This window comes from Marmota marmota, unplaced genomic scaffold, assembly GCF_001458135.2.
Source record: "Marmota marmota marmota unplaced genomic scaffold, marMar, whole genome shotgun sequence".
Classification (NCBI taxonomy): domain Eukaryota; kingdom Metazoa; phylum Chordata; class Mammalia; order Rodentia; family Sciuridae; genus Marmota; species Marmota marmota.
Genome location: NW_025999900.1, coordinates 21982946 through 21996857, shown reverse-complemented (window position 1 = coordinate 21996857; position 13912 = coordinate 21982946). Strand labels below are relative to the sequence as shown.

General features: G+C 33.6%; 1 protein-coding gene across 1 annotated transcript in view; it reads left to right on the top strand.

The window, feature by feature from the left end:
* The window catches only part of Ttc6 (tetratricopeptide repeat domain 6), a 242176-nt gene that overhangs the window by 75783 nt on the left and 152481 nt on the right, over positions 1-13912 (top strand). Inside the window, exon 3 of the mRNA XM_048798678.1 lies at positions 11080-11232. Within this exon, the coding sequence (XP_048654635.1) occupies positions 11080-11232 (153 nt within the window). The remainder of the gene's footprint in view (positions 1-11079; positions 11233-13912) is intronic.

Below are 13912 nucleotides of genomic sequence, written 5' to 3'. Positions count from 1 at the left end.
ATGTCCTTCTTTTAATTTAGGTCTTCTTTAATTTATTTCAGCAATATTTTGTACAAGTTTTGTTCCTCTTAGGTTAAATTTATCCCTAAAGTATTTTATTCTCATTGATGCAATTGTAAGTGAATTGTTTTCTTAATTTCATTTTCAGATATTTCATTGCAAGTTTATTATAGAAATTTATTATATATTATTATAATAAAAATATTATAGAACTGATGTTTATATATTAATCTTATACTCCACAACTTTGGCAAATTAATTTATTATAGCTCTAATAGTTTTGATTTTGGATTTAAGTACTCTATGTTTTTTCTATATGTGATCATGTCATTTTTGGGGGGAAGGGTACTGGGGATTGAGCTCAGGGGCACTTGACCACTGAGCCACATTCCCAGTCCTATTTTGTATTTTATTTAGAGGCAGGGTCTCACTGAGTTGCTTAGCACCTTGCTTGTGCTGAGGCTGGCTTTGAACTTGCAATCCTTCTGCCTCAGCCTCCTGAGCAGCTGAGATTACAGATGTGTGCTGATCATGTCATTTCTGAATAAAAATAATTTTCTATCTTCCTTTGGATGCTGTTATGGTTTGCTTGTAAGGTGTTCCCCCAAAGCTCACATGTGAGACAATGCTAGAAAGTTCAGAGGAGAAATGATTGGGATGTAAGAGTCTTTTAACCCCTGATGGGGATTAATTGAAGTGGTAGGTTGTGTCTGGAGTAGATGGGAATTGGGGGTGTGGCTATGGAGTATATATTTGTATCTGGCGAGTGGAGACCTATCTTTCTGCTATCTGATCATGATGTGAACTGCTTCCCTTTTGCTACACTCTTCCACCATGATGTTCAGCCTTACCTTGAGCCCCAAAGAATGGAGTGGGCCTTCTATGGACTAAGACCTCTGAAACCGTAAGCCTCCAAATAAACTTTTCCTCCTGTACATTTGTTCTGGTCAGATCTTTTAGTCACAGCATCAAAAAAAGGTGATTGAAACAGATGCATTTTATTTGTTTTTCTTGCCTAAGTTCTGACTAGAACTTCCAATTCTATGTTGAGTAGAAGTAGCAAACTTGGACATTCTTGTCATGTTCCTGATATTAAGGGAAAAGCTTTCAATTTTGTTCCATTGAATATAATGTTATCTTTGGGTTTTTCATAAATGTCTTTTGTGAGATGCAGAAGGTGTCTTTCTATTCCCAGCTTTTTGAGTAATTTTGTTAAATCCTTTTTCTGAGTAGATAGAGGCAATCATGTGCTTTTGTTACTTCCTTTATTCTGTTAATGTGATATATACAATGACTGATTTTTTTGTATGCTGAACCATCCTTGCATTACTTGGGTAAATCCTGTTTGGTTTCTATTTGCAAGTATTTATTGAGGATTTTTGCATTTATATTCATAGAAGAAATAGTCTTTTTCTTTTTTTTTTTGTGATGTCTTTCTCTGGCTTTGGCATCAGTGTTTTGCTGGCCTCATAGAATAAGTTGGGAAATGTTCCTTCCTATACTATTTTGTGGTAATATTTGAGAATGTATGTTAATTATTTTTCTAATTGTTTTTATAGTAATAGATTCATGTTGTATGCAATTTACTTTTTACATTTAATATAAATGAATTTGATGTTAATTCTTTAAATGTCTGGTAGAATTCATCAGTAAATCTATCTGGTTCTGGTTTTTGGGAGGTTTTTGATTACTGATTCAATCTCTTGCAATAGGTCTAAAAATTTTTCATTTTTTGAGCAGTTTTAGTAGTTTCTATGTCTTCATGTATGTGTGTATGTGTGTGTGTGTGTGTGTGTGTGTTGCTGTGAGTTGAACTGAGGGTATCATACATGTTAGGTAATAATTGCCATTACTGAGTGACATCCCCAGTCCTATATGTCTTTTTAAATGTAGTTCCTGACATTTGTATTCACTTTTACAAATTGTGTAAAAATTATTTAGATGATTTCTTATGTTTATGGTTTAATTGCATACCATCTCTATTTAAATATTGTTAGTTCCATTTTTGAGCCCTTATATCGCCTTTAAATATTTTTTGTGAAGGTCAGTTGTGTGTTGTAAGTTTTCTGAGCTGAGTATATTGTGATTCTCATTGCAAAGGAGACATATAGCATTCTGAGGCAAGTGGAGGGGATGTCCCTGTTCTCTACTTGGTGTAGGTTCATTGTCAAGGACATCTTTTTTTGTGACTCTCAGCCTCTTGGAGTCCTCTGTGAAAAGTATTCCTTCAGATCTTACTTTTAGAAACTTCTTAGAACCAGGACCCAGTGTCTGAGACAGATTCTGCTATCTTTATATTTCACCTCACCTCTTCACTGTTATGTTCCGGAAACTCTTTGCATTTGCCCAAATAAACCTCTGGGAGCTCTGTTCACCAAGTTATCATTTGCTTCCACAATATTAGTAATTGTGGAAATTAGTAATATTATCTGGGCACAAATCCAGATAACCAGACACCTGCTATATTTCTAATTAAATGTTTTATAAAATATGTTTAGATATGCTTTTAATTTCATTGAATTTTTCAGGAAAACCACAACACAAACCCTTTTAACTTACCTACTCTTTAAAAAACCTATTAGATGTTTTTCTATCAAGTTACTGACTTTTCCTTTTTTTCATTTACTTTCTAAATCAGAATCACTAATTATCCTGAATATAATCTGTCTATTCTCTCACATTGATTTTATCATTATATTCCCATGGCTTCCCTCTGACTCTCATACTTTTCCTTTATTTTATTTTTATATCCTTTAGCACATTTAAAATTTTGGAATAATTTTAGATTTATGGGAAATTTATAAATATATTATAGAAAACCCTTATATAAACTTCATCCTTCCCTAAGTTTCCTTTATATTTTTGGAATATCTTATCATTTTTCATCTACCTCCTGATTTAATTTACCTAATTAATGTATTAAGAGATATACTTTAAAATATATATTTAATAAGCTACATTCATTTACAAATACATCACAATAAATCCCACATATGTGCAATTATAAACACTAATTAAAATAATGAGGATGGTGATGATAATAATAGTTCAATAATAATGATATGATGACGATGAAAGGGAGATCAGTAGAGTAGAGAAAGTGGATCGGGGGAAGGGGAGAGCAGAGGCAAAGGGTAGTACTGGAGAATGACATTGATTAAGTTGTGTGCATGTATGAATACAGCATGCCCAATCCCACTATTCTGTATAATTGTAACACACCAATAAAAAATAAAAAAACTTAAACATTTTAATATAATTATCTTAGTTTTTTCCAAAGTTTCCTGTTTCATTCAGTCTAAGTTTTATTTTCATCTTTGTTTTTTTCCAGTCTGTTTTGTTTATTTTGCATGGAGTATGGTTTTGGCAGAATTAATATCTGCTTGCAACTTTTGAACACATAACACAGTTTGTTTAAAATCTATACCTTTAGATTTCAGGTCATTATCTCTACTCCTTTATTCTTTAGTTGTTTTTCATGGGCATAAGTTTTGGTTTTCTCTTTACTTATTCATGATCTGAGTACCTTCTGTCTAGTTTAGATATTTGTGAACTGAATGGATTTGTGGATCATCTTTAATCTTGTAATCATTCCCAAAGTCCCATATATTGGATAGTCTGACTCTCTTTATTGATGTTCTCTATTTTGTGTGACATTATTCTTACAATTTTTTTTTTTGGTTCTTAGACAATGGTCTCCTTTGATTCTTTGAACATACTTAACATAGGTCACTTAAAGAATTTATCTAGTAAATCCCAACATCTTGATTTCTTTAGGAATGGTTTCTATTGATTGCTTTGTTTCCTATGTTGGGCTTTACCTCTTTATTTCTTTGCTTCTCTCTAATTTTTTTGTTGTTGTTGTCAACTGGAAATTTTAAACAATATAATGTGATAACTGTGGAAATCAAATCTCTTTTCTTTGCAGGTTTGTTATTGTTGAGTCATGTTGTTTTTTGTTCTCATTAAAAATGTAGGGAAAGAGTGATGCTGGATGCATCACAATACTGGACCTCAGATTATACTACAGAGCCATAGTAACAAAAACCGTATGGTACTGGCACTAAAACAGACATGGAGACCAACAGAATAGAATAGACGACACAGAGACAAACCCACATAAATACAGTTATTTTACTAGACAAATGCACCATAAACATATATTGGAGAAAAGATAGCCTTTTAAACAAATGTGCTTGGAAAACTGGAAATCCATATGGAGAAGAATGAAATTTAACCCCTATCTCTCACCTTGCACAAAAGTGGATCAACTCAAAGTGGATCGATGAACTAGTAATTAGACCAGAAACTCTGCAACATCTAGAAGAAAATATAGGCCCAACACTCCAACACGTAGGTGCTAGAACTAATTCATTAACAAGACTCCTAAAGCACAAGAAATAAAACAAAAATCAACAAATACCATGGCATCAGATAAAATAGCTTCTACACAGCAAAGGAATCAAAAGCATAAAAAGAGAGCTTATCGAATAGGAGATCTTTCCCATCGTTTTCTCAGATGGGGCATAAATGTGAAGAATAGATGAATAACTCAAAAAAACTTAATAACCCAATTAATAAATGGGCATAAGAGCTAAACAGACACTTCTCAAAAGAAGAAATACAATCAATCAACAAATATGTGAAAAAAATGCTCAACATCTCTAGTAATTAAGGAAATGCAAATCAAAACTACATTGAGATTTCATCTTACTCCAGTCAGAATGGCAAGTATCAAGAATACAAATAATATTAAGTGTTGGTGAGGATGTGGGGGAAAAGGTACATTCATACATTGCAGGTGGACTGCAAATTAGTACAGCCACTCTGTAAAACAGTATGGAGATTTCTTAAAAAAAAAAAAAAAAGGAATGGAACCATCATATGACCCAGCTATTCCACTCCTTGATATATATCCAAAGAATCTAAAATCAGCATACTATAGGGATACAGTTACATCAATATTTATAGCAACATGATTCATAAAAATCAACCTAGGTGCCCTTCAACAGATGAATGAATAAAGAAAATTTGGTACATATACACAATGAGCATTACTCAGCCATAAAGAAGAATGAAATTATGGCATTTGCTATAGTAAATGGATGGAACTGGAGACTATCATGCTAAGTGAAATAAGGCAGACCTGAGTGTCAAAGGTCAAATATTTTCTCTGATATGCAGAAACTAGTCCAAAATATGGGGGGTGAGGAGGAGAAAGAAAGAAAGAAAGAAAGAAAGAAAGAAAGAAAGAGGGGGGATTTCATCAAATCAGAGGAAAGATTTGTGGACTAGATGAAGGGGATTGAGGGGGAGGGAAGGACAGTAGAAGGAGTCTGACTTAACTTTCCTATGTATGTGTATGAATATACCACAGCGACTCTCACCATCATGTGTATCCGCAAGCCACTAACTGAAAAAAAAAAAAAAGTAAATAGCAGAAAGATCAGTAGAGTAAAGAGAACTGGGGGAGGGAGGAGGAGAGGGAAAGGGAAAGTACTGGGGACTGAATTAAAGCAAATTATATTCCATATTTTTATAATTATGTCAAAATGAATACTGATATTATGTGTTAACTAAAAGGAATCTATAAAAAGAAAAAAAAATGTAATGACTTTCTTGAACTACTTCTGTAAAGTCTGTGTTCTTTGTTGTGTGTGGCCACTGAAGCATTTTTTTGGCTAACATAGTGGTCGGCTAGTGATTGTGTAGATTTCCTTTAATGCCTTTCGGTTTTTGTCAAAAGGTGTGTGTGTGTGTGTGTGTGTGTGTGTGTGTGTGTGTGTGTTGAGACATACCTTCAACACTCAGGCAGGCAGTTTACAACTCTGCTTTAGCCTTCACTTCCAGGTTGCCAAGAGTATCAAGGTCAGCCAAAGATGAAAATTTATGACTCTTGTAGTCTTTTCTAAGTATGTGTGCAGTTCTGGGCATGCATATCAATCTGTACATGCTCATGGACTAAAGTCACTAAAATATTTATTTTACTGTTATCATTATTTTTCAAGGATACTACTGAGCTGGAGGTAACATATGGGAGTAGGGTGAGCAAAAAAAAATGTCAATAAAATGTTGACATTCATTAATTTATTTTGAATAAATGCTCTATAGGTTGCTACAGATCTTTCAACACTAAATTATGACACATGCAAATAAACAAGAAAGTATGATAAGTATAGCCCATACACAGAAAAAAGCAATGAACAGAAACTGTCCTTGAAGAAGCCTAAACATTGGACTTAACTAGACCAATACTTGCTTTCATTGCTTTTGTCTTCATATTTATTGGGAAATCAGGAGAGGCTGTTTTTCATTATTCTCAGGCCATTTTATCCTAGTTCAATGTACTGTCTTTGGCCTTTCTTATGTGGGCATATTTATTTATTTACTTTTTTTGGTGGGGCTAGGATCAAACACTGTTCATGCATGTTCTAGGCTAGGCGAGGTGTCCACCGCTGAGCTATACCCGTAGACTGCTCATTTTTATTTTGAGAATGGGATCCTAACTAGTTATTGCTTGTGTGAAATTTTATTTGTTGAGTTTGCTTTTAACCTCTACTTTGGTCTGATAGTTATTCAGTTGATTTTCTTTTTTCCTTCCAAATATAAGGTCACATAATCTATTAATAGTGACATTTTGTTCTTCTCTTTGATGTTTTTTAATACCACCTATTATTTTTTTCTTATTGCATTGGATCTCGTCTGACTAATGTCCTATTATGAATTACAATGTTTGGTGCAGAGTTCTATAGATATCTCTTGTGGGATTAGGAAATTTTTCTTCTGTTTCTAGTTTCTTTTTATTCAGTAATCAACATTGAATTTATTGATAATTTTTTCTAAGCATTTGTTGAGAATATTGTATAGCTTTTCATTCATTTTTAATATCAGAAATTATAATGAATTGTCTACATTCTTCTGGGAAAATTTCCCTTTGTCAAACTGTATTATTTCTAAATAAATGGCTTGGATTTATTTGCAAATATTTTATTTGGGACTTATGCATTTATGTTCACAGTGAGGTAAATTGTAGGTTTCTATATTGAGGTATTTTAAATCTATTCTTGACATTATTATAATATTACCCTCTAAAATGTATTGAAAATTTTCTTTGAAGTATTTTTATTATGAAATATTTCAAATGTTTCAAATTTCAGGGTTTTGGAAATTTAATGTTTTATCATATTTACTTCATATTGCTTAAATAAATAGAAAATTACAAGTAAAACACAGGCCCCCATTATAGCTCCTCCAATAATTGTTTCCCCTCCTCAGATGTGAGCAGTATTCTATTTGGTGTTTATCACTTTTATGTTTTTATACTTTAATGATATATTTATAAACCTAAAATGTTTTAAAGAATTACAGATGGGGTTTTACATTTATTATCCCGTTAGCATAGTCATGAAGAATGAGAACTCTTGAGCCAGGTGGTCTCAGCTTGAAGTTTCCAACTATAGTAGTATTTTTGTATGCATCTGTTTTCATTTTGTAAGTATTGTTAGTCTTTTGAGTTCCTTGACCCTTTTGTTGTTGGGAAATGATCCTCTTTCTCCTGGCTAAGACTACTGTGTCTCATGTTAATGTAACCACTCTGTTGCCATCATTACCCCTGATTGGCAATGGATTTTCTTCACTTTTTGCTTGCTGTAATTTTGACTTTCGAAAGATATTTTTGCTGGATATAAAATTTTGTGTGGACAGTCATTTTCTCTCAGTACTGGGGTTTTGAATGTGTTGCTTCTTTGTCTTCTGGCTTGCAGAGTTATGGTAAGAAATCTGGAGTTTGTTGTAATTAGTGGCCAATGATTCTTTGTTTCCTTGTACTTCAGCTTTCTTCTTTTCTCTACGTGCCTAAAATATTTTTATTCCATGTTTTCATTAATAAAGTAATATGTATCTGATGCAGTGTTCTTTGTGTGCTTTTGCTTGTTAATTATTGACTTTCTTGTATCAGGGGGTTTATAGTTGTCTTAAAATTTGGAAAAGTTTTGATAATATTTTTTGTGCAAATATTTTCAGATCTCATCCAACACCTTTCTGAGACTCCAATTAAAGTATATATTAGGCTGAGAATTTGTACATTTGATTTTACTTTTATTTCTTTCATGATTGACTTTGCTTCTTTTAAAAATTATTTATTTATTTATTTTAAAAAATATATTTTTTAAATTTGTTCTACTTAGTTGTACATGACAGAAGAATGCATTTCAATTCATCATACACAATAGAGCGCAACATTTCAATTCTCTGGTTGTACATGGTGTAGAGACGTACCATTCATGCAATCATACGTGTACCTAGGGTAATGATATCCATCTCATTTCACAATCTTTCCTACCCTCATAACCTCTCCCCACCCTCTCCTTTGCCCAATCCAAAGATCCTTCATTTTTCCCATGCCCTGTCCCTTCCCATCATATATTAGCATCCACTAATCAGAGAAAACATTGGGCCTTTAATTTTTTGGGATTGTCTTAATTCACTTGGTATAATATACTCCAACTCCATTTATTTACCTGCAAATGCTACAATTTTATTCTCTTTTAATCTGAGTAATATTCTAGTGTGTATGTGTGTGTGTGTGAGTGTGTGTATGTGTATATACATCTATCTCTATCTATCTATCTATCTATCTATCTCACAGTTTCTTTATCCATTCATCTATTGATGGGCATCTAGGTTGGTTCCACAGTGTAGCTATTGTGAATTCAGCTGCTATCCATATTTGTGTGGCTATGTCACTATAGTATGCTGATTTTAAGTCCTTTGGGTATAAACTGAGAAATGGGATAGCTGAGTCAAATGGTGGTTCTGTTCCAAGTTTTCTGAGGAATCTCCACATGTGTGTTTTCCAAAGTGGTTGCACTGATTTGCAGTCCCACCAGCAATATATGAGTGTACCTTTTCCCCCACATCCTCTCTAACACTTATTATTGCATGTATTCTTGATAACTGCCATTTTGACTGGGGTGAGATGAAATCTTAGAGTAGTTTTGATTTGCATTTATGTAATTATTAAAGATGTTGTACACTTTTTCACAAATTTGTTGATTGCATGTATATCTTCTTCTGAGAAGTGTATGTTCAGTTCCTTAGCCTATTTATTGGTTGGGTTGTTTGTGTTTTTGGTATTAAGTTTTTTTGAGTTCTTTATATATACTGGAGATTTGTGCTTGCTCTATCTGATGTGCATGTGGTAAAAATTTGCTCCCATACTGCAGGCTCTGTCTTCACCTCATTGATTTTTTTTCTTTTTCTTTCCTTTTTTCTTTTTCTGAGAAGAAGCTTTTTAGTTTGAATCCATCAGAAAACTTCTAGAACCAATAAATGAATTCAGCAAAGTAGCAGGATATAAAATAAAATTCCCATAAATCAAATGAATTTTTATACATGTGATGAATACACAGAAAGAGAAATTAGGAAAACCACCCCATTCAAAATAGCCTCAAAAAATATAAAATACATGGGAATCAGTCTAACAAAAGAGGTGAAAGACCTCTACAATGAATACTTCAGAACACTAAAGAAGGAAATTGAAGAAGACCTTAGAAGATGGAAAGATCATCCTTGTTCTTGGATAGGCAGAGTTAATATTGTCAAAATGGCCATACTACCAAAACTGTTATACAGATTTAATGCAATTCCTATTAAAATCCCAATGATATTCTTCATAAAACAAGAAAAAGCAATCAGGAAATTCATTTGGAAAAATAAGAGACCCAGAATAGCCAAAGCAATCCTTAGCAAGAAAAGTGAAGCAGGAGGCATCACAATACCAGACCTTAAACTATACTACAGAGCTATAGTAACAAAAACAGCATGGCATTGGCACCAAAATCCGCATATAAACTAATGGTAAAGAATAGAAGACACAGAGAAAACCCGTATAAATACAGTTATCTCATACTAGACAATGGCACCAAAAGCACACATTGGAGAAAGGATAGCCTCTTCAACAAATGGGAAAAACTAGAAATCCCTAAGTAGCAAAATGAAATTGAATCTCTATCACTCATCATGCACAAAACTCAGCTCCAAATGGATCAAGGACCTAGGGATTAGACTAGAGACCCTGTACCTAGCAGAAGAAAAAGTAGGCCCAAATCTCATCATGGTGGATTAGGCTCCGACTTACTTAACAAGCCTCCTAAAACACAAGAAATAAAATAAAGAATCAATAAATGGGATCTTGCTCATTTCTGTAAAGTCTTCAAGTTCACTGTTGTTTTCTTCTGCAAGCATCTTCTCTGCTGACCATTCCTAAAAGAGTTATTCTTATATTTTGTCTAGTTTTATAGTTACATATAGCAAAGGGGTAAAGTAGAAGCCAATGGCCCAAGTTGAATCCTTAAAAGTAATAAAGAAAAAGAAGAAAAGCAACAGTTTTAAAGCATAATGGATATTCCAGTTTTTCTATTGATATTACTAAAAAGTTGATGGATAAAAGGGGGTCTTAGGAAGTCATAGTTGAATGCCCATTTTAAGGATGATAAATTTGAGGTGATGAGAAGAAAAATAACTTGCCCATTGATGCCTCCTCTGTGGATGGATATATGATTCGCAGAGAATCAGCATCTCTTTATTCCTTGTTCATTATAATCTTTATAATGTGCTATATTCTTAGCACTTCAACTGATTAGAATATATCATTGCAATTGGCATTAATAGTGGTAAAAATAACACTAACAGTTATATCCAGTGAAGTTTAAAATATATTCCTTTTTGCTTTTGGTTAGATTAAATTTTAGGTTTGATTTTTAATTTTCTTATTCAGTGTTTTACAGTATTTGACTTAATGGGAGCATTTTTATAATAGGTGATACATTTTCTAATTATCTTATTAAATCTAATAATGTGTCTATCGAGATCAACAAACCAAAAGGCAATAAATTGAAAGAATAGACAAAAAATATTTTTTTCTGTATTTTTCGTTTACTGCTTGTTATTGAGTAGTTTGAACTTTCCTCACGCATTTCTCACTTATTGTATAACTCAGCTGATATTTTTGTATATGGAATAATGAATTTCAGTGGTTTTTAAAATTGGCATTGCTTTGTTTCCTCTTCTCCCTTCAAGGATATTTCTTTAATGGGAAAACTGGGCCCCAAAACCACTGAGCTGGAAGCAGAAGCACCTCGGGCGGAAGAAGAAACACTTCGGACGGAGGCAGAATCATCTCAGATGGAGGCAGAACAAGAGTTACAGATCAGTGTTGAGGAACCTCAAGTGGTAAAGTGTTTAAGAAAAATCCTCCTTGCCCATACTAAAGTAGTAGCCTATCTCTTGTTTTTTTTAATGCATATTTTTATGTGTTCTTATTAGTTAACATGATAGTAGAATATATTTTGACATGTTATACATATATGGAGCACAACTTTTCATTCTTCTGGTTGATGTGGGATTACATTGGTCGTGTAATCATATGTACCCATAGGATAGTAATGCCTGCTCCATTCTACTGTCTTTCCTGTTCCCATTTCCCCTCCCTTCCCTTCATTCCCCTTTATCTATTCCAAAGTACTTCTATTCTTCTCCACCTGTCCCTTATTGTGAATTAGCATCTGCATATCAGGGAAAACATTTGGACCTTTTTTGGGGGGGGGGGATTGGCTTATTTCCCTTAGCCAGATAGTTTCCAATTCCATCCAATTATCAGCAAATGCCATAATTTCATTCTTCTTTATGGCTGAGTAATATTCTATTGTGCACATATACCATATTTTCTTTATCCATTCATTTGTTGAAGGGCACCTAGGTTCGTTCCATAGTTTAGCTATTGTGAATTGAGCTGCTATACACATTGATGTGGCTGCGTCACTGTAGTATGATTATTTTAAGTCCTTTGGGTATAAACTGAGGAGTGGGATTTGTTGCTTAATGTTTTTATAGAGAGTTTGAAAAGATTTCCTTCAAAATATTCTAGAGGTGCATTTAAGTATGAGCATATCTAATACAACACTCTGTGAGGAGTGCTGTCCTTGGCTCACTGTGGCTGACTATCATAGACCTTTTGTGCTAAGGCCCAATATTCTTTTAAGAAGGAAAAAGTTTTTAACAGCTTTTCTGGTTTAAAGCCATTCAGATATAGAATGTAGTTGGAGAATTAATAAAAAGTTTTTGACTTCTAAGAAAGCATTACTTTAATCTGTAGTTGGCTAGAAGAATTGTTAAAAGCATTGACAAGGGGAGAATGTTGTTCTGAATCTGGACTATGGGTGACAAGTTTGTTTCAGAAATACAACTTGCTTTTTGGCCATCATTGACAAAATAATTGTGGGATTCCAAGCAATCTGGAACATATTTCCTGTGAATGAGAAGTGTCTCCTTGTATACAAAAATTCAGAATTAAATAAAAAAGATGGCATGATGATCAGTTCCTTTACATAGGCCTCATAAAATTATATCACTAAATGGCAAGCTCCTTTAGTTTTTGAAACTGTGACCCCAGATACATAAAAATTGAGATCACACTTCATTTTATGATAACATATTGTGTTCAGGAAGCATGTGAATCTTTTTGCTAAAGCCATGGGTTCTATAATATAGAGTCACCACAAATGGTAGAACTACTAGCGTTTGAGATGCTTCTGGTTGAAACCATGTCTTTTCCCCCTTTACATACTATTCCCTGCCTTCAGACTTACCATGTGGCAAAATTAGTAGCTACTCAGCAATTGTAGTCTCTGAACACATAAGACTTTAGATGATATTCCAGTTCTATATCATAATATGTTAACATAAAAGAATAGTTTTTAGGAAAACATAAATAATAGGTTTGAGTGAAAAGAGTAGTATTGTCTTACATTTTCTGCAAATCTAATGTCTGATTGTAACAGAGCTAGATTTTCATATCTGCTCCTGAATTTAATCTTTTGCAATGTGTTATTTTGACTGAAATATATTTAAAAAAATCTGGCCTCATGCAGATTGGAAAGGGAGTCATATTTTAATGGCCTTCTAATATTATTGTGGATATTCTCCTTTGTTAATGTACTAAAACTCCATAAGTGCTGGTTTCTTAAAGATTAGTTGCAATGTGGAATCGGAAACCAGATATATGAACTTGTTGCATATCCTTACATTAAATCCATTGGTCCATCTTGCTTTTTGAGCTAATCTTTTACTCTGGATGATATTTGTGACCTCATGCATTAATCATTTAATAAGTATTGGCCCACTGTTTTATCCAATACTGCTTTACCATTATCTGTGAAAATTTTAACACAGTGAAAAAGGTAAACGACATCTTAACATTTGAATGTCCTTTTGACATTGTAGTCCCCTTGAAAATATCTCAAAGACTGTAAGGAATCTGTGGGCCACATTTTGAGATGACTAGTCTATTGGGTGAAAGGGAAATAGGTTGAGAAAGTATACTTTGGAATCAGGTTGTCTAGGTTTAAACAAAGCTTTGATACTTAACCCAAAGTATGGCCTTGGGCAAGTTATAAAACTTTTGAAGGCCCATTTTCTCATCTATAAATGTAGTTACCAACAGGTCTTATTTCATGGAGATGCACCGAATATTAAAATTAGATGCACTAGTACTCACATCTGTTCGCGGCAGGGTTACAGGCACGTGCCACCGAGCTCAACTTATATTTTTAAAGAACACAAAGCATAGGAGTAACATTTTATGAGAAATTTTCAACTGGGTGATGATGATTGCTAAGGCAATTGTAGTACTGTGCAATACATGCTCATACAGAGGAGTTACAGGGTCAGGAAAGGCTTTGTAGAGGATTGAAGCAGGTGGAGTCCTGAAGAGAGGGAACTGCAGTTGGAATCGCCCTCCTTTCAAGATGTTCTTCTTCCATTTTCTAATTTAGTGAGTGTTACTTTCATTTGTTTCTTCTCCCAAACCATAATCCTGGGAGAGTGTGTGGAGGAAGCCAAGAGGAGAGAAATT